The sequence below is a fragment of the Acinonyx jubatus genome, chromosome D4 (assembly GCF_027475565.1).
Source record: "Acinonyx jubatus isolate Ajub_Pintada_27869175 chromosome D4, VMU_Ajub_asm_v1.0, whole genome shotgun sequence".
NCBI lineage: Eukaryota > Metazoa > Chordata > Mammalia > Carnivora > Felidae > Acinonyx > Acinonyx jubatus.
Genome location: NC_069391.1, coordinates 62,469,800 through 62,494,335, shown reverse-complemented (window position 1 = coordinate 62,494,335; position 24,536 = coordinate 62,469,800). Strand labels below are relative to the sequence as shown.

General features: G+C 39.3%; 2 protein-coding genes across 2 annotated transcripts in view; one reads left to right on the top strand and one right to left on the bottom strand.

The window, feature by feature from the left end:
• Window positions 1–15,558, top strand: part of LOC128312272 (F-box/WD repeat-containing protein 2-like) — a 40,995-nt gene extending 25,437 nt beyond the window's left edge. The window contains 3 exon segments of the mRNA XM_053205441.1: window positions 13,977–14,210; window positions 14,213–14,336; window positions 14,339–15,558. Of these exon segments, the coding sequence (XP_053061416.1) occupies window positions 13,977–14,210; window positions 14,213–14,336; window positions 14,339–15,171 (1,191 nt within the window). The 3' untranslated portion in view covers window positions 15,172–15,558.
• The window catches only part of LOC106971489 (zinc finger protein 782), a 75,316-nt gene that overhangs the window by 35,637 nt on the left and 15,143 nt on the right, over window positions 1–24,536 (bottom strand). The window lies entirely within an intron of this gene.

Below are 24,536 nucleotides of genomic sequence, written 5' to 3'. Positions count from 1 at the left end.
GCTGGAGCAAGGTTGTTGAGGGTGAAGCCTGGTGCCAGATGTGTGTTGCAATTTTCCAAGGTCCCTGAAACCTTGAGGCTACACTGTCTCATGATTTTTTGGGGGCCGGCTGGCACCTGGCCACAGTCTCAGGGCACCGGCAACAGCAGGGTCCAGCGGACATTTCTGGGTGCAGCTGACATTCGGCTATTGCTCATTCAGCCATTGCTTGGTGAGACCCTCCGGCAGAGAGGCGGAGAGGGTCAAAGCCACAGTCCTTCAAAGTAAGAGGCCGGGGAAAACAACCGCATCTGAGACAAAACTTGGGAGAGAGGTACTGCCTGGGGCCTGGTCACGGAGAGTGGAAAAGCGGGGAGTGGACAAGAGCTGAAGAGGAAGGGACCAGTGTGCGATTGCTGATCTGGGAAAACAGACTGGGTGGCTGGGTGGCACCATTTTTCACCGCTCCTGCGCATGCGCACCGACAAGCACCGCAACAATCCACCCCAGTAGGCTAGCAGCGCCATCTAGGGGAGAGCGGAGCTGTTACACTGAACCCTGCCCAACTGGGCCAACTTCGCTGTTCAGAAACACAAACCTCACTGACAGCTTAATTTATGGACTATAAAGAGCTACATGGACTGACCTCTAGGGGAAAATGAAGCAATTTCAGTCCTACTTCAATCTGTTAGGTTCATCTATTCAATTTTTTTTTTCCTTTCTTTTTTCTCTTTTACAATTCTTTTCTTTTTCTTGAATACAGAAAGAGAAAAAACTCATTTTTATTTTCAATTTTTATTAAAAACATCTGTCTTTAATTTTTATTACTATATTTTTTACTTTTGTGTAAATTTTTTCAAATTCTACTTTACTTCCATCATTTTATTTTAGTCTACTTCAGTACTCACCTTTTCAAATTTTCAAACAATTTTTTTTTCTTTTTTTCTCTTTTTCATTTTTTTTTTCTTGAATGCAGAAAGGGAAAAACTTCATTTTTACTTTCAATTTCTTTTAAAAATATTTTTATTTAATTTTTATTACTATATTTTTTGCTTTTGTGTAATTTTTTTCAAATTCTATCTTACTCCCATCATTTTATTTCAGTCTGCTACAGTGTATTCACTTTTTCAAATTTTCACACAATTTTTTTCCTTTTTTTTTTTTAATCTTTTTTCTTTTTCATTTCTTTTTTCTTAAATACAGAAAACAAAAAAGTTCATATTTCTTTTTAATTGTTATTAAAAATAATTTTCTATAATTTTTTTCTACTATATTCTCTACTTTTGTGTATTTTAGTCTACTTTAGTGTATTTATTTTTTCAAATTATCAAACGATTTACTTTTTTTTCTTTTTTTCATTTCTCTCCCCCTCTTTTTTTGTTTCTCTAATCTGTCAAATCACTTTCTACACCCAGACCAAACCACAACTAGGATCTAGCATCATCTATTTGATTTTTCTGTGTGTGTGTTTTTAATTTTAATATTTTTTGTTTTAATTTTTTAAATTTCAATTTTTCTACCTCATTAATTCCTTTTCTCCCTTCAAAATGACAAAACGAAGGAATTCACCACAAAAGAAAGAGCACAAAGAAACGACAGCCAGGAATTTAACTGACATCAGCAAGATGTCTGAACCAGAATTTAGAATCACGATAAGAATACTAGCTGGAGTCAAAAATAGATTGGAATCCCTTTCTGCAGAGATAAAAGAAGTAAAAAATAGCCAGAATGAAATTAAAAATGCTATAACTGAGCTGTAATCACAGATGGATGCAGTGGCAGCAAGGATAGACAAGGGAGAACAGAGAATCAGTGATATAGAGGACAAACTTATAGAGAATAATGAAGCAGAAAAAAAGAGGGAGATTAAGGCAAAAGAGCACAATTTAAGAATTAGAGAAATCAGTGACTCATTAAAAAGGAACAACATCAGAATCATAAGTTTCCCAGAGGAGGAAGAGAGAGAAATAGGAGTAGAAGGGTTATGTGAGCAAATCGTAGCAGAAAACTTTCCTAACCTGGGGAAAGACACAGACATCAAGATCCAGGAAGCACAGAGGACTCCCATTAAATTCAACAAAAACCGACCATCAACAAGGCGTATCATAGTCCAATTCACAAAATTCTCAGGCAAGGAGAGAATCATGAAAGCAGGAAGGGGAAAAAAAGTCCCTAACCTATAAGGGAAGACAGATCAGGTTTGCAGCAGACCTATCCACAAAAACTTGGCAGGACAGAAAGGAGTGGCGGGATATATTCAGTGTGCTGAATCAGAAAAATATGCAGCCAAGAATTCTTTACCCAGCAAGGCTGTCATTCAAAATAGAAGGAGAGAGAAAAAGTTTTCCAGACAAACAAAAATTAAAGAAGTTTGTGACCACTATACCAGCCCTGCAAGAAATATTAAGGGGGACTCTCTGAGGAGACAAAAGATGAAAAATAGATAGATAGATAGATAAATAAATAAATAAATAAATAAATACCAAAAGCAACAAAAGATTAGAAAGGACCAGAGAACACCACCAAAAACTCCAACTCTATAAGCATCATAATGACAATAAATTCACATCTTTCAGTACTAACTCTAAACGTCAATGGACTCAATGCTACAATTAAAAGACATAGGGTAACAGAATGGATAAGAAAACAAGATCCATCTACATGCTGCTTACAAGAGACCCACTTTAGACCTAAAGACACCTACAGATTGAAAATAAGGGGATGGAGAACCATCTATCATGCTAACGGTCAACAAAAGAAAACTGGAGCAGCCATACTTATATCAGACAATCTAATCTTTAAAATAAAGACTGTATTAAGAGATGCAGAAGGGCATTATATCATAATCAAGGGGTCTATAGACCAAGAATACCTAACAATTGTAAACATTTATGCGCCAAATGTGGCAGCACCCAAATATATAAATCAATTAATCACAAACATCAAGAAACTCATCAATAGTAATACCATAATAGTAGGAGACTTCAACACCCCACTCACAGCAATGGACAGATCATTTAATCAAAAAATCAACAAGGAAACAATGGCTTTGAATGACACACTGGACCAGATGAACTTAATGGATATATTCAGAACATTTCATCCTAAAGCAGCAGAATATACATTCTTCTCCAGTGCACATGGAACGTTCTCCAGAATAGACCATATACTGGGACACAAATCAGCCCTAAGTAAGTACAAAAAGATCAAGATCATACCATGCATATTTTCACACCACAATGCTATGAAACTCGAAATCAACCACAGGAAAAAATTTGGAAAGGTAACAAACACTTGGAGACTGAAGAATATCCTACTAAAGAATGAATGGGCTAACCAAGCAGTTAAAGAAGAAATTAAAAAGTATATGGAAGTCAATGAAAATGATAACACCACAACCCAAAACCTCTTGGACACAGCAAAAGTGGCCATAAGAGGAAAGTGTACAGCAATCCAGGTCTTCCTAAAAAAGGAAGAAAGATCTCATATACACAACCTAACCTTATACCTTAAGGAGCTGGAAAAAGAACAGCAAATAAAACCCAAAACCAGCAGAAGACAGGAAATAATAAAGATTAGAGCAAAAATCAATGTTATTAAAACCAAACCAAAACAAAAAAACAACAACAACAACAAAAAAAACACAAAAAACAAAAAAAACCCAGTAGGTCAATGAAACCAAAAGCTGGTTCTTTGAAAGAATTAACAAAATTGATAAACCACTAGCCAGTTTGATCAAGAAGAAAAAGGAAAGGACCCAAGTAAGTAAAATCAAGAATGAAAGAGGAGAAATCACAACCAACACAACAGAAATAAAAACAATAATATGAGAATATTATGAGCAATTATATGCCAACAAAATGGGCAATGTGGAAGAAATGGACAAATTCCTAGAAACATATGCACTACCAAAACTGAAACAGGAAGAAATAGAAAATTTGAACAGACCCATAACCAGTAAGGAAATTGAATTAGTAATCAAAAGTCTGCCAAAAAACAAGAGTCCAGTGCCAGATGGCTTTCCAGGGGAATTCTACCAAACATTTAGGAAGAGTTAACATCTATTCTCTTGAAACTGTTCCAAAAAATAGAAATGGAAGGAAAACTTCCAAACTCTTTCTCTGAAGCCAGCATTACCCTGATTCCAAAACCAGACAGAGACCCCACTAAAAAGGAGAACTATAGACCAATTTCCCTGATGAACATGGATGCAAAAATCCTCAACAAGATATTAGCCAACCGGATCCAACAATACATTAAAAAAATTATTCACCACGACCAAGTGGGATTTATACCTGGGATGCAGGGCTGGTTCAATATCCACAAAACAATTAACGTGATTCATCACATTAATAAAAGAAAGGACAAGAACCATATGATCCTCTCAATAGATGATGATAAAAACCCTCAAGAGAGTAGGGATAGAAGGATCATACCTCGAGATCATAAAAGCCATATACGAGCAACCCAACGCTAATATCATCCTCAATGGGGAAAAACTGAGAGTTTTCCCCCTAAGGACAGGAATAAGACAGGGATGTCCACTCTCGCCACTGTTATTCAACGTAGTATTGGAAGTCTTAGCCTCTGCAATCAGACAACACAAAGAAATAAAAGGCATCCAAATTGGCCAGGAGGAGGTCAAACTTTCCCTCTTCACAGGTGACATGATACTCTATAAGGAAAACCTACAAGCTTCCACCAAAAAACTGCTAGAACTGATTCATGAATTCAGCAAAGTTGCAGGATATAAAATCAATTCATAGGAATCGGTTGCATTCCTATACACCAACAATGAAGCGACAGAAAGAGAAGTCAAGGAATCGATTCCATTTACAGTTGTACCAAAAACCATAAAATACCTAGGAATAAATCTAACCAAAGAGGTGAAAAATCTGTATGCTGAAAACTATAGAAAGCTGATGAAAGAAATTTAAGAAGACACAAAGAAATGGAAAAATATTCCATGCTCCTGGATAGGAAGAACAAATATTGTGAAAATGTCAATGCTACCCAAAGCAATCTATATATTCAACGTGATCCCTATGACAGTAACACCAGCATTCTTTACAGAGCTAAAACAAATAATCCTAAAATTTGTATGGAACCAGAAAAGACCCCGAATAGCCAAGGCAATCTTGAAAAAGAAAACCAAAGCAGGAGGCATCACAATCCCAGATTTCAAGCTATACTACAAAGCTGTAATCATCAAGACAGTAAGGTACTGGCAGAAGAACAGACACTCAGATCAGTGGAATAGAGTAGAGAATCCAGAAATGGAACCACAAACGTATGGGCAACTAATCTTTGACAAAGCAGGAAAGAATATCCAATGGAATAAAGACAGTCTCTTCAGCAAGTGGTGCTGGGAAAACTGGACAGCGACATGCAGAAAAATGAACCTGGACCACTTTCTTACACCATACACAAAAATAAACTCGAAGTGGATGAAAGACCTCAATGTAAGACAGGAAGCCATCAAAATCCTTGAGGAGAAAGCAGGCAAAACCTCTCTGATCTTGCCTGCAGCAATTTCTTACTCAACACATCTCCGGAGGCAAGGGAAACAAAAGCAAAAATCAACTACTGGGACCTCATCAAAATAAAAACCTTCTGCACAGCAAAGGAAACAATCAGCAAAACTAAGAGGCAACTGAAGGAATGGGAGAAGGTATTTGCAAATGACATATCAGATAAAGAGTTAGTATCCAAAATCTACAAAGAACGTAGTAAACTCAACACCCAAAAATCAAATAATCCTGTGAAGAAATGGCAGAAAGACATGAATAGACACTCCTCCAAAGAAGACATCCAGATGGCCAACTGACACATGAAAAAATGCTCAACATCACTCATCATTAGGGAAATAGAAATCAAAACCACAATGAGATACCACTTCACACCTGTCAGAATGGCTAACATTAACAACTCAGGCAACAACAGATGTTGGTGAGGATGTGGAGAAAGAGGATCTCTTTTGCATTGTTGGTGGCAATGCAAGCTGGTGCAGCCACTCTGGAAAACAGTATGGAGTTTTCTCAAAAAACTAAAAATAGAACTACCCTACAACCCAGCAATTGCACTACTAGGCATTTATCCAAGGGATACAGGTGTGCTGTTTCGAAGGGACACATGCACCCCCATGTTTATAGCAGCACTATCAACAGTAGCCAAAGTATGGAAAGAGCCCAAATGTCCATCGGTGGATGAATGGATAAAGAAAATGTGGTATACAATGGAGTATTACTCGGAAATCAAAAAGAATGAAATCTTGCCATTTGCAACTATGTGGATGGAACTGGAGGGTATTATGCTAAGAGAAATTAGTCAGAGAAAGACAAAAATCATATGACTTCACTCATATGAGGACTTTAAGAGACAAAACAGATGAACATAAGGGAAGGGGAACAAAAATAATATAAAAACAGGGAGGGGGACAAAACAAAAGAGACTCATAAATATGGAGAACAAACTGAGGGTTGCTGGAAGGGCTGTGGGAGGAGGGATGGTCTAAAAGGGTAAGGGCATTAAGGAATCTACTAAAATTTTGCTTTCTAGGGAAGATGGCGGTGTAGGAGGATGCTGGGTTCACTGCGCGTCCTGTTGATCACTTAGATTCCACCTACACCTGCCTAAATAACCCAGAAAACCGCCAGAAGACTAGCAGGATAGAGTCTCTGGAGCAAAGCGCAGATGAGAGGCCCATGGAAGAGGGTAGGGAGGGCGGAGAGGCGGTGCGCGCTACATGGACTGGCGGGAGGGAGCTGGGGCACAGGGGCAGCCCGCCGGCCAAGCAGAGCCCCCGAATCTGGCTTGCAAAAGTGGAGGGGCCAGACAGAGTGTGTTCCGACAGCAAGTGGGACTTAGCATCTGGGAGGTCATAAGTTAACAGCTCTGCTCAGAGAGCAGGAAGGCTGGAGGACAACGGGAGGGAGAGTTGCTGAGCCCCGGGAGGACAGAGCTCAGTTTGGCGGGGAACAAAGGAGCTCACCAGCGCCATCTCCCTCGCCCATCCCCATCTCCCTCGCCCATCCCCCAGCCAAAATCCCAAAGGGAACCAGTTCCTGCCAGGGAACTTGCTTGCTCCGCGCAAACACCTAAGGCTGTGCTTCTGCAGAGCCACCCCTCCGGCAGCGGGTCTGACTCCCTCCCGCTGCCACAGGGCCCCTCCTGAAGTGGATCACCTAAGGAGAAGCGAGCTAAGCCTGCCCCTCCTCCCTCCAATCACCTTGCCTACCCACTCCAGCTAATACGCCAGATCCCCAGCACCACAAGCCTGGCAGTGTGCAAGCAGCCCAGACGGGCCACGCCACCCCACAGTGAATCCCGCCCCTAGGAGAGGGGAAGGCACACACCAGTCTGACTGTGGCCCCAGCGGTGGGCTGGGGGCAGACATCAGGTCTGACTTGGCCCCGCCTACCAAATCCAGTTATACACCACAGCACAGGGGAAGTGCCCTGCAGGTCCACACCACTCCAGGGACTATCAAAAATGACCAAACGGAAGAATTCCCCTCAAAAGAATCTCCAGGAAATAACAACAGCTAATGAACTGATCAAAAAGGATTTAAATAATATAACAGAAAGTGAATTTAGAATAATACTCTTAAAATTAATCGCTGGGCTTGAAAAAAGTATAGAGGACAGCAGAGAATCTATTGCTACAGAGATCAAGGGACTAAGGAATAGTCAGGAGGAGCTGAAAAACGCTATAAACGAGGTGCAAAATAAATGGAAACGACCACAGCTTGGATTGAAGAGGCGGAGGAGAGAATAGGTGAACTAGAACATAATATTATGGAAAAAGAGTAAGCTGAGAAAAAGACAGATAAAAGAATCCAGGAGTATGAGGGGAAAATTAGAGAACTAAGTGATGCACTAAAAAGAAATAATCTACGCATTATTGGTATTCAGAGGAGGAAGAGAGAGGGAAAGGTGCTGAAGGTGTACTTGAAGAAATCATAGCTGAGAACTTCCCTGATCTGGGGAAGGAAAAAGGCATTGTAATCCAAGAGGCACAGAGAACTCCCTTCAGACGTAACTTGAATCAATCTTCTGCATGACATTGCATAGTGAAACTGGCAAAATACAAGGATAAAGAGAGAATTCTGAAGCAGCTAGGGATAAATGTGCTTTAACATATAAAGGGAGACCGATAAGACTCGTGACGGATCTGTCTACTGAAACTTGGCAGGCCAGAAAGGAATGGCAGGAAATCTTCAATGTGATGAACAGAAAAAATATGCAGCCGAGAATCCTCTATCCAGCAAGTCTGTCATTTAGAATAGAAGGAGAGATAAAGGTCTTCCCAAACAAACAAAAACTGAAGGAATTCGTCACCACTAAACCAGCCCTACAAGAGATCCTAAAGGGGATCCTGTGAGACAAAGTACCAGAGACATCGCTACAAGCATGAAACCTACGGACATCACAATGACTCTAAACCCATATCTTTCAATAATAACACTGAATGTAAATGGACTAAATGCGCCAACCAAAAGACATAGGGTATCAGAATGATAAAAAAACAAGACGCATCTATTTGCTGGCTACAAGAGACTCATTTTAGACCTGAGGACACTTTCAGATTGAAAGTGAGGGGATGGAGAACTATTTATCATGCTACTGGAAGCCAAAAGAAAGCTGGAGTAGCCATACTTATATCAGACAAACTAGACTTTAAATTAAAGACTGTAACAAGAGATGAAGAAGGTCATTATATAATAATTACAGGGTCTATCCAGCAGGAAGAGCTAACAATTACAAATGTCTATCGCCGAATACGGGAGCCCCCAAATATATAAAACAATTACTCACAAACATAAGCAACCTTATTGATAAGAATGTGGTAATTGCAGGGGACTTTAACACTCCACTTACAGAAATGGATAGAGCATCTAGACACACAGTCAATAAAGAAACAAGGGCCCTGAATGATACATTGATCAGATGGACTTGACAGATATATTTTGAACTCTGCATCCCAAAGCAACAGAATATACTTTCTTCTAGAGTGCACATGGAACATTCTCCAACACAGATCACATACTGGGTCACAAAACAGCCCTTCATAATTATACAAGAATTGAAATTATACCATGCATACTTTCAGACCACAATGCTATGAAGCTTGAAATCAACCACAGGAAAAAGTCTGGAAAACCTCCAAAAGCATGGAGGTTAAAGAACACCGTACTAAAGAATGAATGGGTCAACCAGGCAATTAGAGAAGAAATTAAAAAATATATGGAAACAAATGAAAATGAAAATACAACAATCCAAATGCTTTGGGATGCAGCGAAGGCAGTCCTGAGAGGAAAATACATTGCAATCCACGCCTATCTCAAGAAACAAGAAAAATCCCAAATACAAAATCTAACAGCACACCTAAAGGAAATAGAAGCAGAACAGCAAAGACACCCCAAACCCAGCAGAAGAAGAGAAATAATAAAGATCAGAGCAGAAATAAACAATATAGAATCTAAAAAAACTGTAGAGCAGATCAACGAAACCAAGAGTTGGTTTTTTGAAAAAATAAACAAAATTGATAAACCTCTAGCCAGGCTTCTCAAAAAGAAAAGGGAGATGACCCAAATAGAAAAAATCATCAATGAAAATGGAATTATTACAACCAGTCCCTCAGAAATACAAACAATTATCACGGAATACTATGAAAAATTATAGGCCAACAAACTGGACAGCCTGGAAGAAATGGACAAATTCCTAAACACCCACACTCTTCGAAAACTCAATCAGGAGGAAATAGAAACCTTGAACAAACCCATAACCAGCGAAGAAATTGAATCAGTTATCAAAAATCTCCCAACAAATAAAAGTCCAGGACCACATGGCTTCCCAGGGGAGTTCTACCAGACGTTTAAAGCAGAGATAGGGGCGCCTGGGTGGCTCAGTCGGTTAAACGTCCGACTTCGGCTCAGGACACGATCTCGTGGTCCGTGAGTTTGAGCCCCACGTCGGGCTCTGGGCTGATGGCTCAGAGCCTGGTGCCTGCTTCCGATTCTGTGTCTCCCTCTCTCTCTGCCCCTCCCCCGTTCATGCTCTGTCTCTCTCTGTCTCAAAAATAAATAAAAGGTTAAAGCAGAGATAATACCTATCCTTCTCAAGCTATTCCAAGAAATAGAAAGGGAAGGAAAACCTCCAGACTCATTCTATGAAGCCAGTATTACTTTGATTCCTAAACCAGACAGAGACCCAGTAAAAAAAGAGAACTACAGGCCAATATCCCTGATGAATATGGATGCAGAAATTCTCAATAAGATACTAGCAAATCGAATTCAACAGCATATAAAAAGAATTATTCACCATGATCAAGTGGGATTCATTCCTGGGATGCAGGGCTGGTTCAACATTCGCAAATCAATCAACGTGATACATCACATTAATCAAAGAAAAGATAAGAACCATATGATCCTGTCAATCGATGCAGAAAAGGCCTTTGACAAAATTCAGCACCCTTTCTTAATAAAAACCCTTGAGAAAGTCGGGATAGAAGGAACATACTTAAACATCATAAAAGCCATATATGAAAAGCCCACAGCTAACATCATCCTCAATGGGGAAAAACTGAGAGCTTTTTCCCTGAGATCAGGAACACGACAGGGATGCCCACTCTCACCACTGTTGTTTAACATACTGTTGGAAGTTCTAGCATCAGCAATCAGACAACAAAAGGAAATCAAAGGCATCAAAATTGGCAAAGATGAAGTCAAGCTTTCACTTTTTGCAGATGACATGATACTATACATGGAAAATCCGATAGACTCCACCAAAAGTCTGCTAGAACTGATACATGAATTCAGCAAAGTCGCAGGATACAAAATCAATGTACAGAAAGCAGTTGCATTCTCATACACTAACAATGAAGCAACAGGAAGACAAAGAAACTGATCCCATTCACAGTTGCACGAAGAAGCATAAAATACCTAGGAATAAATCTAACCAAAGATGTAAAAGATCTGTATGCTGAAAACTATAGAAAGCTTATGAAGGAAACTGAAGAAGGTATAAAGAAATGGAAAGACATTCCCTGCTCATGGATTGGAAGAATAAATATTGTCAAAATGTCAATACTACCCAAAGCTATCTACGCATTCAATGCAATCACAATCAAAATTGCACCAGCATTCTTCTTGAAACTAGAACAAGCAATCCTAAAATTCATATGGAACCACAAAAGGCCCCGAATAGCCAAAGGAATTTTGAAGAAGAAGACCAAAGCAGGAGGCATCACAATCCCAGACTTTAGCCTCTACTACAAAGCTGTCATCATCAAGACAGCAATGGTATTGGCACAAAAACAGACACATAGACCAATGGAATAGAATAGAAACCCCAGAACGAGACCCACAAATGTATGGCCAACTCATCTTTGACAAAGTAGGAAAGAACATCCAATGGAAAAAAGACAGTCTCTTTAACAAATGGTGCTGGGAGAACTGGACAGCAACATGCAGAAGGTGGAAACTAGACCACTTTCTCACACCATTCACAAAAATAAACTCAAAATGGATAAAGGACCTGAATATGAGACAGGAAACCATCAAAACCCTAGAGGAGAAAGCAGGAAAAGGCCTCTCTGACCTCAGCTATAGCAATCTCTTACTTGACACATCCCCAAAGACAAGGGAATTAAAAGCAAAAATGAATTACTGGGACCTTATGAAGATAAAAAGCTTCTGCACAGCAAAGGAAACAACCAACAAAACTAAAAGGCAACCAACGGAATGGGAAAAGATAGTTGCAAATGACATATCGGACAAAGGGCTAGTATCCAAAATCTATAAAGAGCTCACCAAACTCCACACCTGAAAAACAACCCAGTGAAGAAATGGGCAGAAAACATGAATAGACACTTCTCTAAAGAAGACATCCGGATGGCCAACAGGCACATGAAAAGATGCTCAATGTCGCTCATCAGGGAAATACAAATCAAAACCACACCCAGATATCACCTCACGCCAGTCAGAGTGGCCAAAATGAACAAATCAGGAGACTACAGATGCTGGAAAGGATGTGGAGAAACGGCAACCCTCTTGCACTGTTGGTGGGAATGCAAACTGGTGCAGCCACTCTGGAAAACAGTGTGGAGGTTCCTCAGAAAATTAAAAATAGACCGACCCTATGACCCAGCAACAGCACTACTAGGAATTTACCCAAGGGATACAGGAGTGCTGATGCATAGGGGCACTTGTCCCCCAATGTTTATAGCAGCACTCTCCACAATATCCAAATTATGGAAAGAGCCTAAATGTCCATCAACTGATGAATGGATAAAGAAATGGTGGTTTGTATACACAATGGAGTACTACGTGGCAATGAGAAAGAATGAAATATGGCCCTTTGTAGCAACGTGGATGGAACTGGAGAGTGTGATGCTAAGTGAAATAAGCCATACAGAGAAAGACAGATACCATATGTTTTCACTCTTATGTGGATCCTGAGAAACTTAACAGAAACCCATGGGGGAGGGGTGGGGAAAAAAAAAAAAAGAGGTTAGAGTGGGAGAGAGCCAAAGCATAAGAGACTGTTAAAAACTGAGAACAAACTGAGGGTTGATGGGGGGTGGGAGGGAGGGGAGGGTGGGTGATGGGTATTGAGGAGGGCACCTTTTGGGATGAACACTGGGTGTTGTATGGAAATCAATTTGACAATAAATTTCATATATTGAAAAAAAAGTCGTTGCTTCACTATATATTAATTTGGATATAAATTTTAAGAAATAAAGTTAAAAACAAAACAAACAAAATAAATAAATATTTAAAAAATTTAAAAAAAAAAGTAGTCTAGTGAACCCCTCCCCGACCCAGCCTCAACAAATAGCACCATTTTTTTTTTTTAAATGGAAAGGTTTCATTAAGCTCCCTGAAGTCAAGTACTGCAATTAGAAAAACTGCATTGTATAATTTTGCTTCCTGGTGCTTATCATTTTGCAGAGCTGTATTTGCTTATAAAATTTAATTTTAATTTCCCCCTAGAATGCTGAACTTCCTGAAAGCAGACATTCTATATTTTGTTCATAATTACTTTTCTAGTACTTAGTTGAATGCTTGGCTAAGTGTTCAAACCACTCTAGGAAAATTAAAGGCTGTGCTATTAAATAGCTTGAGAATTGCACAGGTATCTACCAACTAGTGAGTATTAAGTAAATAGTTATGTTTTAAATACATTTCTTCAAGATCACATACTGTAATCTATCATGGAGGAGATACATTAGGAAATATAAATGAAGAATCTGTTTTAGTGACTTGATACACAATTTGTATAATACAGCTAAAGGAGTGCTGAGAAATTTATAGCACTAAATGTTTACTTTAGAAAAGAAAAAAAATGTCTCAAATCAATAGGGGCGTCTGGGTGGCTCAGCTGGTTAAACATCTGACTTTGGCTCAGGTCATCATCTCATGGTTCATGGGTTTGAGCTCTGCATTGGGGTCTGTACTGACAGCTCAGAGCCTGGAGTCTGCTTCGGTTTCTGCATCTCCCTCTCTGCCCCTCCCCAGCTCGCGCTCTGTCCTTCTCTCTCAAAAATAAACATTAAAAAAAAGCATGAGAGCACAATAAACCCAACTTCAGCAGAAGGAAAACTCAAGAGCAGAAATCAATGAAATTGGAAACAGAAAACAATTTTTAAAAAATCCAGTAAAAGAAAGCTGCATGAAAAGAATAAAATTGACAAACTTCTAGAAACAATTAACCAGAAAAAATAAGACAAATGATCAGTATGACATATAAAACAAGGGTATAAAAAACAGAACCCACTGACACCAAAATTATAACAAAAGAATAATATCGTGAACTCTATGCACATAAATCTGACACATAAAATGGACTAATTGCTAGGAAAGCAAAAATAATACAATTAACCTAAACGTGATAATTAAATTGTCCAATAACTATTAAAGAAACTGAATTTGTAATTTAAACACACAAAAAAATCTCCAGGACCAGATACTTTTGCTAAAGAATTCTACCAAACAGGTTGCAGACCCCGAGAGACGGCTGCTGGTCCAAGCACCATGGCCGCGGAGCGGACCTGGCCGCTATGAGGCTCTGGTGGCCGGAGCGCGCCTAGTTGGTGTGAGCCCGGCGCGAGGTCCCGGGCCCCGAGACGCTGGCTCAGGTAAATTTTTCCATAACCTTACGGAGAGAAAGGACTTTGAGACATGGCTTGATAACATTTCTGTTACATTTCTTTCTCTGACGGACTTGCAGAAAAAAATGGAACTCTGGATCACCTGATTAGTCTGAGTGGGGCAGTCCAGCTCAGGCATCTCTCCAATAACCTGGAACCTCTCCTCAAGCGGGACTTGCTCAAACTCCTTCACCTGGAGCTCAGTTTTTGTTAAAATGGCTCGATCCCCAGACTTTACTCACATGCTGCCTTGTCTCTAAACAGTGGAATAAGGTGATAAGTGCCTGTATGGAGGTGTGGCAGACTACATGTAAAAATCTGGGCTGGCAGATAGATGATTCTGCTCAGGACGCTTTGCACTGGAAGAAGGTTTATTTGAAGGCTATTTTGAGAATGAAGCAACTGGAGGACCATGAAACCTTTGAGACCTCATCATTAATTGGACACAGTGCCAGAGTGTATGCACTTACTACAAAGATGGACTTCTCTGTACAGGTGGTTTTGCAGAAGTGCAAAGTCAAGTCTCTTTTGCACAGCCCTGGAGACTACATACTTTTAAGTGTGGACAAATATGAGATCAAGATTTGGCCGATTGGGAGAGAAATTAACTGCAAATGCTTGAAGACATTGTCTGTCTCTGAGGAAAGGAGTATCTGCCTGCAGCCAAGACTTCATTTTGATGGCAAATACATTGTCTGTAGTTCCGCACTGGGTCTCTACCAGTGGGACTTTGCCAGTTACGATATTCTCAGGGTCATCAAGACTCCTGAGATAGCAAACTTGGCCTTGCTTGGCTTTGGAGATATCTTTGCTCTGCTGTTTGACAACCGCTACCTGTATATCATGGACTTGAGGACAGAGAGCCTGATTAGCCGCTGGCCTCTGCCAGAGTACAGGAAATCAAAGAGAGGCTCAAGCTTCCTGGCGGGCGAAGCATCCTGGCTCAATGGACTGGATGGGCACAATGACATGGGCTTGGTCTTTGCCACCAGCATGCCTGACCACAGTATTCACCTGGTGTTGTGGAAGGAACATGGCTGATGCCACGAGCTTACCATGGCTGACTGACTTTGGGTGCCCGGGCTGCGGGTTTTCAGTGCAACCTCTGTGGCACCCAACTATACGAACCAAAGTTCTCACCTAATGGTATCATTGTGCAGTGCACCATCATTTATCCATGTTTGCCAGGGGGCCAGGGCTTGGGGCGGGGGAGGGCTTGTTTTATTGACATACAGCGCAGCATGCTAGTGGGGGTATGCCACTGACTTCATTTGTACTTAGTTATGTTGGTCAGTATAAGAGGATGCATTTTGGGTTCATCTTTCTTGACTATTGGTTTTAAGTAAAGAAAGTTAAATGGCTCATTAATCTGCTAATTGGTTGCCTATAAAAACACATTCAGTCTATTAAATTAAAGCTTTTTACTATAAAAAAAAGAATTCTACCAAACATTTAAAGAAAAATAAACATAATTTTCACACAATCTCTTCCAGATAATAGAAAGGAGAGAACAATTTCAGACCAGTTTTATGAGGTCAACATTATCCTGATGTGAATACTAAGACAAAGACAGTATAAAACCATAGACCAATTTACCTCATGAATAGAGATGCAAAACTACTTTAAAAATATTAGCAAACATGGGGCACCTGAGTGGCTCAGTCAGTTAGGCATCCAACTCTTGATCTGGACTCAGGTCATGATCTCATGGTTTTGGAGTTTGAGTCCCTGGTTGGGATCTGTGCCGACAGTGCAAAGCCTGCTTAGGATTCTCTCTCTCTGCCCCTCCCCCGGTTGCGCTCGCTCTCTCTGTCTCTCAAAATAAATAAACATTAAAAGAAATATTAGCAAACAGAATTTAGCAACAAAAAAAGAATTATATAACATGACCAAGTAAGGTTTATTCCAAGTATGCAAGGCTGATTCAGTATTTAAAAATCATTCAGTGTAGTCTACCACATTAATGAGATAAATAAGAAAAACCATAAAATTATAGCAAGTAGATACAAAAATGTTTTTTGACAAAATTCAAAATCCATTCATAAGAAATACTCTCTGAAAACTGGAAATAGGAGAAATAAGAGAGCTTCCTCAAGTTGATGAAGAATGTAAAAGACCTCCTGCCAAATAATATAACCTGGTGAAAGACTGATGCTTTCCCTCTAAGACTGGAAACAAGGCAAATTACCACTGCTCTTACCACTCCTAAGAAAGTTCAGCAAGCTCTCAGCATAAAAGGACATATAAAAATATTCTATAAACTAGCAACTGATAAGAAAACAAAGTAAAATACAATGCCATTTACAATCCCTCAACATAATCAAAAATTGATTACTGATTGAGGTATACATTGAATAAAACATGTACAGGACTTTTATACTGAAAACTATAAAACCCTGATAAAAGAAATAAAAGATCTAAATAAGTATATATCATTTGTTTATGGATTGTAACACAGTACAGATATTAACTCTTATAAGAATTGGAAACTGATACATTAAATGTAATTGCCAGAGCAAGTAAGATTTTAAAAAACACAACATTGGGGCGCCTGGGTGGCGCAGTCGGTTAAGCGTCCGACTTCAGCCAGGTCACGATCTCGCAGTCCGTGAGTTCGAGCCCCGCGTCGGGCTCTGGGCTGATGGCTCAGAGCCTGGAGCCTGTTTCCGATTCTGTGTCTCCCTCTCTCTCTGCCCCTCCCCCGTTCATGCTCTGTCTCTCTCTGTCCCAAAAATAAATAAACGTTGAAAAAAAAAATTAAAAACAAAACAAAACAAAAAAACCCCACAACATTATTCTAAATTTATATGTAAAGCTGAAGTAACCAGAAGAGATAAAACAATGTTGAAGAAGTATGATTTGGGAAGCATCACTTTACCTGATTTAGAAAACCCAGAAACTAACCAATGAAAATACAGCCAACTGATTTTTTGGCAAAGGAAAAAATTCAATGGAAGAAAGGTAATGGTACAGAACAAGTAGATATCCACAGGCAACAAAATGATCTCAACGTAAACTTCACTATACAGGAATTAACTCAAAATGCACCATTAATGTAAATGTAAATGTAAAATGACCTAATTTTTTAAAATGTGGAGAAAAACTTTGGACCAAAAACTTGGTGAAGCATTCTTAGACACAACAACAAAACACTCTGATAAATCGGACTTCATCAAAATTAAAAATTTACACTCTGCTAAAGACTTTATGAAGAGGATGAGAAGACAAGGCACAGACTAGTATAAAAATGTACAAATTATACATTTGACAAAAAACTTATATCTAGACTATATGAACTCACAAAATTCAATGGTAAAGCAACAACAACAATGTGAAGTAAGAGGAGGGAACACTTTCAAATTCATTTTGAGGCCAGCATTACTCTGATACCAAAACCAGACAAGAACACCACAAGAAGGAGAATTACAGGCCCATATTCTGGATGAACATACATAGTCCTCAACAAAATATTAGCAAACTGAGTTCAACAACACACTAAAAGGATCATATAGCATGATCAGGTAAAATTTATTCCAAAGATGCAAGGATGGTTCAATATTTGGAAATCAATCAATGAGATATACCATATTAACAAAATGAAGAATAAAAATCATGTGGTCATATCAATACGCAGAAAAAGTATCTGATAAAATTCAATGTCCATTTATGATAAAAAAATTCTCAACAAAGTGAGTACAGAGGGAATGTATCTCAACATAATGGAAGCCATATATAACAAGCCCAGAGCTAATATCATACTGAATGGTGAAAAGCTGAAGAGTTTTTCCTCTAAGATCAGGAAAAAAGATGCCACTCTCACTAATTTATTTAACATCCTATTGGAAGTCCTAGCCACAGCAATTAGGCAAGGAAAAGAAATAAAAGGCATCCAAATCAGTAAGGAAGTAAAACTGTCACTATTTGCAAATGACACATTATACATAGAAAACCCTAAAGACTCTACCAAAAAACTCTTTGAATACATGAATTCAGTAAAGTTGTAGGATATAAAAATCAAGATACAGAAAACTGGTGTGTTTCTATACACAAGCTATCAGAAGAAAAAAACAAAAACAATCCCAGTTATAATAAAAAAATAAAATACCTAGGAATATATTTAATCAAAGAGGTGAAAAACCTATACAGTGACAACTATAAGGCATTGATGAAAAAAATTAAAGAAGAGAAATAAATGGAAAGATATTCTGTGCTTATGGAGTAGAATAATTAATACTGTTAAAAAGTCCATACTACCCAAAGCAATCTGCAAATTCAATGCAATCCCTATCAAAATTCCAATGGCATTTTTCACTGAACTGGAAGAAACAATTCTAAAATTTGTATGTAATCACAAAAGACCCCAAAGAGTCAAAGCAATCTTGAGAAAGATGCTAGGGGCATCACACTCCCTGATTTCAAACTGTATTACAAAGCTGCAGTAATCAAAATAGTATGGTATTGGCACAAAAACAGACACACACAGCAATGAAATAGCCCAGAAATAAACCTATGCATATATAGTCTATCAACTCACTACAAAAGAGCCAAGAAATATACAATAGGGACAGGGCAGTCTCTTAAATAGGTGTTGGAAAAACTGGACAGCCACATGTAAAACTATGAAACTGGACCATTATCATAAACCATATATAAAAATTAACTCATAATGGATTAAAAACTTGAATTTAAGACCTAAAGCCATAGAACTCCTAGAAGGAAACAAAGGCTTGGTCCTTGACACTGGTCTTGGTGAGGACTTTTTTGGATTCAACATCAAAAGCATAAGCAAAAAAGCAAAAAATCAAATGGGACTACATAAAACAAAAGCTTCTGCACAATAAAGGTACCATCAACAAAATGAAAAAAGCAACCTATTTGAATGGGAGAAAATACTTGAAAACCATATATCTGATAAGGGATTAATATCCAAAATATATAAAGAACTCCTACAACTCAACAGCAAAAACCAAAAAATTTATTTAAAATATGGGCAGAGGTGCCTGGGTGGCTCAGGCGGTTAAGTGTCTGACTTCAGCTCAGATCATGATCTCATGGTTTGTGAGTTCAAGCCCTGCATCGGGCTCTGTGCTGACAGCTCAGAGCCAGGAGCCTGCTGTGTCTCCTTCTCTCTCTGTCCCTACCCTGCTCACGCTCTGTTTCTTTCTCAAAAATGAATAAATATTAAAAAAATAAAAACAAAATAAAATAAAATATGGACAGAGCAACTGAATGGATTTTTCCAAAGAGGACACATAGATGGCCAACAAATACATGAAAATGTGGTCAACATGATTAGTAATCAGGGAAATGAAAATCAAAACGAAATGAGTTATCACCTCACACTTGTTAGAATGGCTATTATCAAAAGGATAGGAAATAACAAGTGTTGGCGAGTATGGGGAGAAAAGGAAATCCTAGTGCACTGTTGATGGGAATGTAAATTGGTACAATCACAATGGAAAACAGTATGGAGTTTCCTCAAAAATTAAAAGTAGAGCTACCATATGATTCAGCAATTCCACTTCTGAGTATCTGAAGAAAATGAAAACACTAACTAGAAGAGACATATTAACCCCCATGTTCACTTGGCATTATTTATGACAGCCAAGAAAATGGAAATAACCCAAGTGTCCACTGATAAGCAAATGGATAAGAAAATGTATTTATAGGGGCGCCTGGGTGGCGCAGTCGGTTAAGCGTCCGACTTCAGCCAGGTCACGATCTCGTAGTCCGTGAGTTCGAGCCCCGCATCAGGCTCTGGGCTGATGGCTCAGAGCCTGGAGCCTATTTCCGATTCTGTGTCTCCCTCTCTCTCTGCCCCTCCCCCGTTCATGCTCTCTCTCTCTCGGTCCCAAAAATAAATAAATGTTGAAAAAAAAAAAAAAGAAAATGTATTTATATATATTTGTACTTATTTATTTAGATGGAATTTTATTCAGCCCTAAAAAAGAATGAAATATTGCTATCTGTGACAACATTAATGGATCTTGACAGCATTATGCTAAGTACAATAATTCAGACAGAGAAAGATGAACAGGATATGATCTCATATGTGGAATATAAAAACAAAAATCAAGTGCACAGATACAGAGAATAGGTTGGTGGTTGTCACAGGCAGGAGGTAAAGGGGCTTGAAATAAGTGATGGGAGTTAAAAGGTACAAATTTCTAATTTAAAATAAATAAATCATGAAAATGTAATCATAAAAAAAGTGAAGAAGACTCCAGTGTAAGAGGGTAGACTAGGAGGTCCGAGCTATTGTTTCCCAATAATGATCTAACAACTATCCATTGATGAAAATAGATCTGGGTCAGCTCTAGAGTATAATTAACATATTGTAGCAACCTAGTAGAGTGCAAAAACTGAGGACAGTGGCATAGAAAAGCACAGAAAACATCTTACATGTATTACCCCATGTTCTAGCATGGCACCCTTTGGTGCCAGGAGGAATTCCCTCAGCCATATTCCTTTGTTAGGGAAAAAGAAGAGCAGAAAGGACCTCCTTTGTTACCAACAACCTTAACAGTCCTCACTGTCACAAAAGACAGCTTGCAACCTTCTCCAATAAGGACACCTCTAGTCTTTGCCTATGCTGCCCAGAGTCCATGCTGTTGTAACCCTCTGGAGCAGGAGACACTACTGTGTTCCCTTTGGGGCTGGAGCCATGGCACCCTGGCAATACCAAACACATGCTTGAGTCCTGGACTTTGGTGCTGCCATTCTGTGTGTCTGCACCCTGGCACCAAAAGAGAGCCTCATGGCCATGATATCCATCAATGGGGCAACGGAGACCAGGGGCAGTCCAACAGCCTTTGTCACCAGGACCCCAGAAGCTCTTGCTGCTGCTATAGACATTTGCAGCCTTCACTGCCAACAATCTCCAGTGCTGACTTCAGCTAATGGAGCTGCCCTAAGTCCACAGTATGCTGCCCACCCCTGCCAAGGATGCAGCTTCCATACACGACCCAACTAGTCCCCTCATACCCACCCTTAAGTAAAGGTCTTTCTTTACTGAATCCAGTCTGTAAGCTTAAAAGAAGTGAATGCTCCTACAAAGGACATCAGCACAAAACTACAAGGAACATGAGAAACAAAACAAACATGAGACTACCAAAAGAAAGAGAGAAATTTATAGTAACTCAACAAACATGAAACTACCAAAAAAAAAAAAAAAGGAATAAATTTACAGTAACCCCAAAGATATGGAGATCTACGAACTGGCTGGCAAAGAATTAAAAATAGTTGTTTTAAAAAAGATCAGCAAGCTAAAAAAGAACACAGATAGCTCAGTGAAACCAGGAAAATATTTCATGAACAAAATGAGAAGTTCAACAAAGAGAAATCATAAAAGTAAAAAATTTTTAAAAACCAACAAATTCTGAGGCTAAAGAACACAATGAATGTAATAGAGAATGTCAACAGCAGACTTCATCAAGAAGAAATAATCTGTAAATCTGAAAATAGGTCATTTGAAATTATCTAGTCAGAGAAGAAGAAGCAATGAAAAAAAGTGAAGAACACCTTTGGGATTTATGGGACACCAACAAAAGAACCAATACACACATTCTAGGAGTCCCAGGAGAAGAGAGAAAGAGACATAAGGTTTATTTAAAGAAATCATGACTAAAAAGGTCTCAAATCTAGGGAGGGAAATGGACATCCAGATTCATTAAGCTCCAAGAACCCTAACTAAGATCAACTTAAATAAGAGCACACCAAGTTACATTATCATCGAATTGTCAAAAGTCACAAAGAGAATTTTGAAAGCAGCAGGCAAAAAGTGACTCATCAAATAGAAGGTAAGACTGTTAGTAGATTTCTCAGCAGGAACCCTGCAGGTTAGGAGAGAGTGGGATCATATATTCAAAAATACTAAAAGAAAAAGCCTTCCAACCAAGAATACCTTACCTGGCAAAATTATCCTTTACAAATGAAGAAGAGAGTAAAATCTTTCCCAAACAAACAAAAACCAAGGGAGTTTATTACCACTAGATCTGCTTGACAAGAAACACTTAATCAGAGGAATTCTTCAAATCAAAATGAAAACACAGAAGTATATGAAAGCATAAAGCTCATTAATAAAAATAAATAGGCCAAACACAGAATATGATAACACTGTAATAGTGGTATATAAATTACTTTTAACTAATTTAAAAATTTGTTAATGGATACATAGTATGAAGAGAATTCTGACAAGAACATAAATTGTGAGAGAAAGAGTAAAAGTACAGTTTTTATGTGCAACTGAGGTTAAGTTGTTATTAATTTAGAATAGATGGTTATAACTACAAGACATTTTATGCAATAGTCAAGCTAACTACAAACAAAACATCTATAATAGATACACAGAAGATAAAAAAAATCCAAGCAAATGACATAAATCTTTAAATAATAAAGACAGCAAGACAAGAAGAAAAGGACAAAAAAAAAAACCCACAAAAAGACAGAAAACAATTTAACAACATGCCATAAGTCATCACCTATCAATAGTTAAATGTAAACAGATTAAACCCCCAATTGAAAAGGCATAGAATAGCTAAATGAATTAAACACACACACACACACACACACACACACACACACACACACACAGGACCTAGAGACAGGCTGTCTATAGGCAACTAAGTTTAGATTTAAGGACACATATAGACTGAAAGAGAATGGATGGAAAAAGATATTTTATGTAAATAGCAACCAAAAGAAAGCAGAGTGGCTATACTTGTACCAACAAAATGGAAATAAAGTGAAAAACTCTCCAGAAACTAAGTCACTACATAATGATAAGAGGATCAATTTGACAGGAAGGTATCACAATTATATACACACCTAACATCAGAATGTATGCACGCACACGCACGTATGGGCTTATCTCATTTTATTGTGCTTTGCTTTATTGCACTTTACTGATATTGCACCTTGCATAAATTGAAGGCTGGTGGCAACCCCGCACTGAGAAGTCTATTGGTGCCATTTTTTCAATAGTGTTCACTCACTTTGTGTCTGTATCACATTTTGGTAATTCTCAAAATATTTCAGATGTTTTCATTAGGACTTCCAAGGAAGATGGCAGAGTAGGGGGACCCTAAGCTCACCTCACCCCATGGACACAACTAGATAACATTCACATTAATGTAAGTAACCCAGAAACAACTGAGGACTGGCAGAACAAACTCCACAACTAAGGGTAGAGAAGATGCCACATGGAAGAGGGTAGGAAGGCCAAAGATGCAGTCAGGAGCTAAATGGCCCATGGGACGGGAAGGATGCCAAGAGTATAGAACAAGATGGGAAGGATGCCAAGAGCGTGGATGTCAAGAGAGAGAAACAGATGCATACTGCAGAGTCCACATGGGAACGATGAATCCCTGTAACATTTGGCTTTAAAAACTGAGGATCTGGGACACCTGGGTGGCTCAGTTGGTTGAGCATCCAACTTCGGCTCAGGTCATGATCTCACAGTTCATGGGTCTGAGCCCACATCAGGCTCATTGCTGTCAGTGTGGATCCTGCTTTGGAACCTCTGTTCCCCTCCTCCTACCCCTCCCCTACTCATTCTCTCTCTCTCCCTCTCTCCCTCTCCCCCTCCCCCACCCACTTCTCTCTCAAAAATAAATGTTTAAAAAAAACAGAGGAACCAAATCTCCTGAGTTCTTACAATCAATGGGATTTAACACCTAGAACTTTAAAAATCAGTAGCCTAATCTCTGGGAGAGCAGGGGGTTGAGTCCCCCTCCTTAAACTGGGGACCCCATCCTTAAAAACAGCACAACAAACAGTCCTGCAGTGATATCACACAGGAGCAGCAGTTTAAAAACAGCCTGGGGTATATAGGAGGGAATTTGTTTACTAATCTTGCAGCCTGTGCTAGAGGGACAGGGATCATTGGGAGACTTTTCCAGGAATAAAGGAGTTGGCAGGTGCCATTTCTCTCCTACCCCCCAGCAAAGCAACATGTGGGAACCAGCACAGTGCCAACATTCACTACCAAACTTGCTAATAGTGAACCCCCAGCCCCGTTTCCCTGTGGACTCACCCCCTCCAGCCAGCTCCAGCTCTCTTTCCACAGAAGACCCTTCCAAACCTTGTTAACACAGTGCATCCCACCCCCAACCTCCATCTCCTGCACTTCTGTGGCCAATATACTCCTGGCCAGAGCCCATCCAAAGCACTGCCACAACCCTGGTAGTGTGCAAGCAGCCACACAAGGGTCAGCAACACTCCACAGTGACTCCTGCCCCTGGGAGAGGGAAAGATAACCACATAAAATAGACTATGGCCCAGTGGGGGCAGACAGCTGGTCTGACTGCAGGCTCCACCCACCACAGAAAGCTTCTCAGGGGACAAAACAGGAAAAGTAACCTGCAGTTCAATGCTGCTGCATCTCTGGCAAATAGCTGGTCTGACTC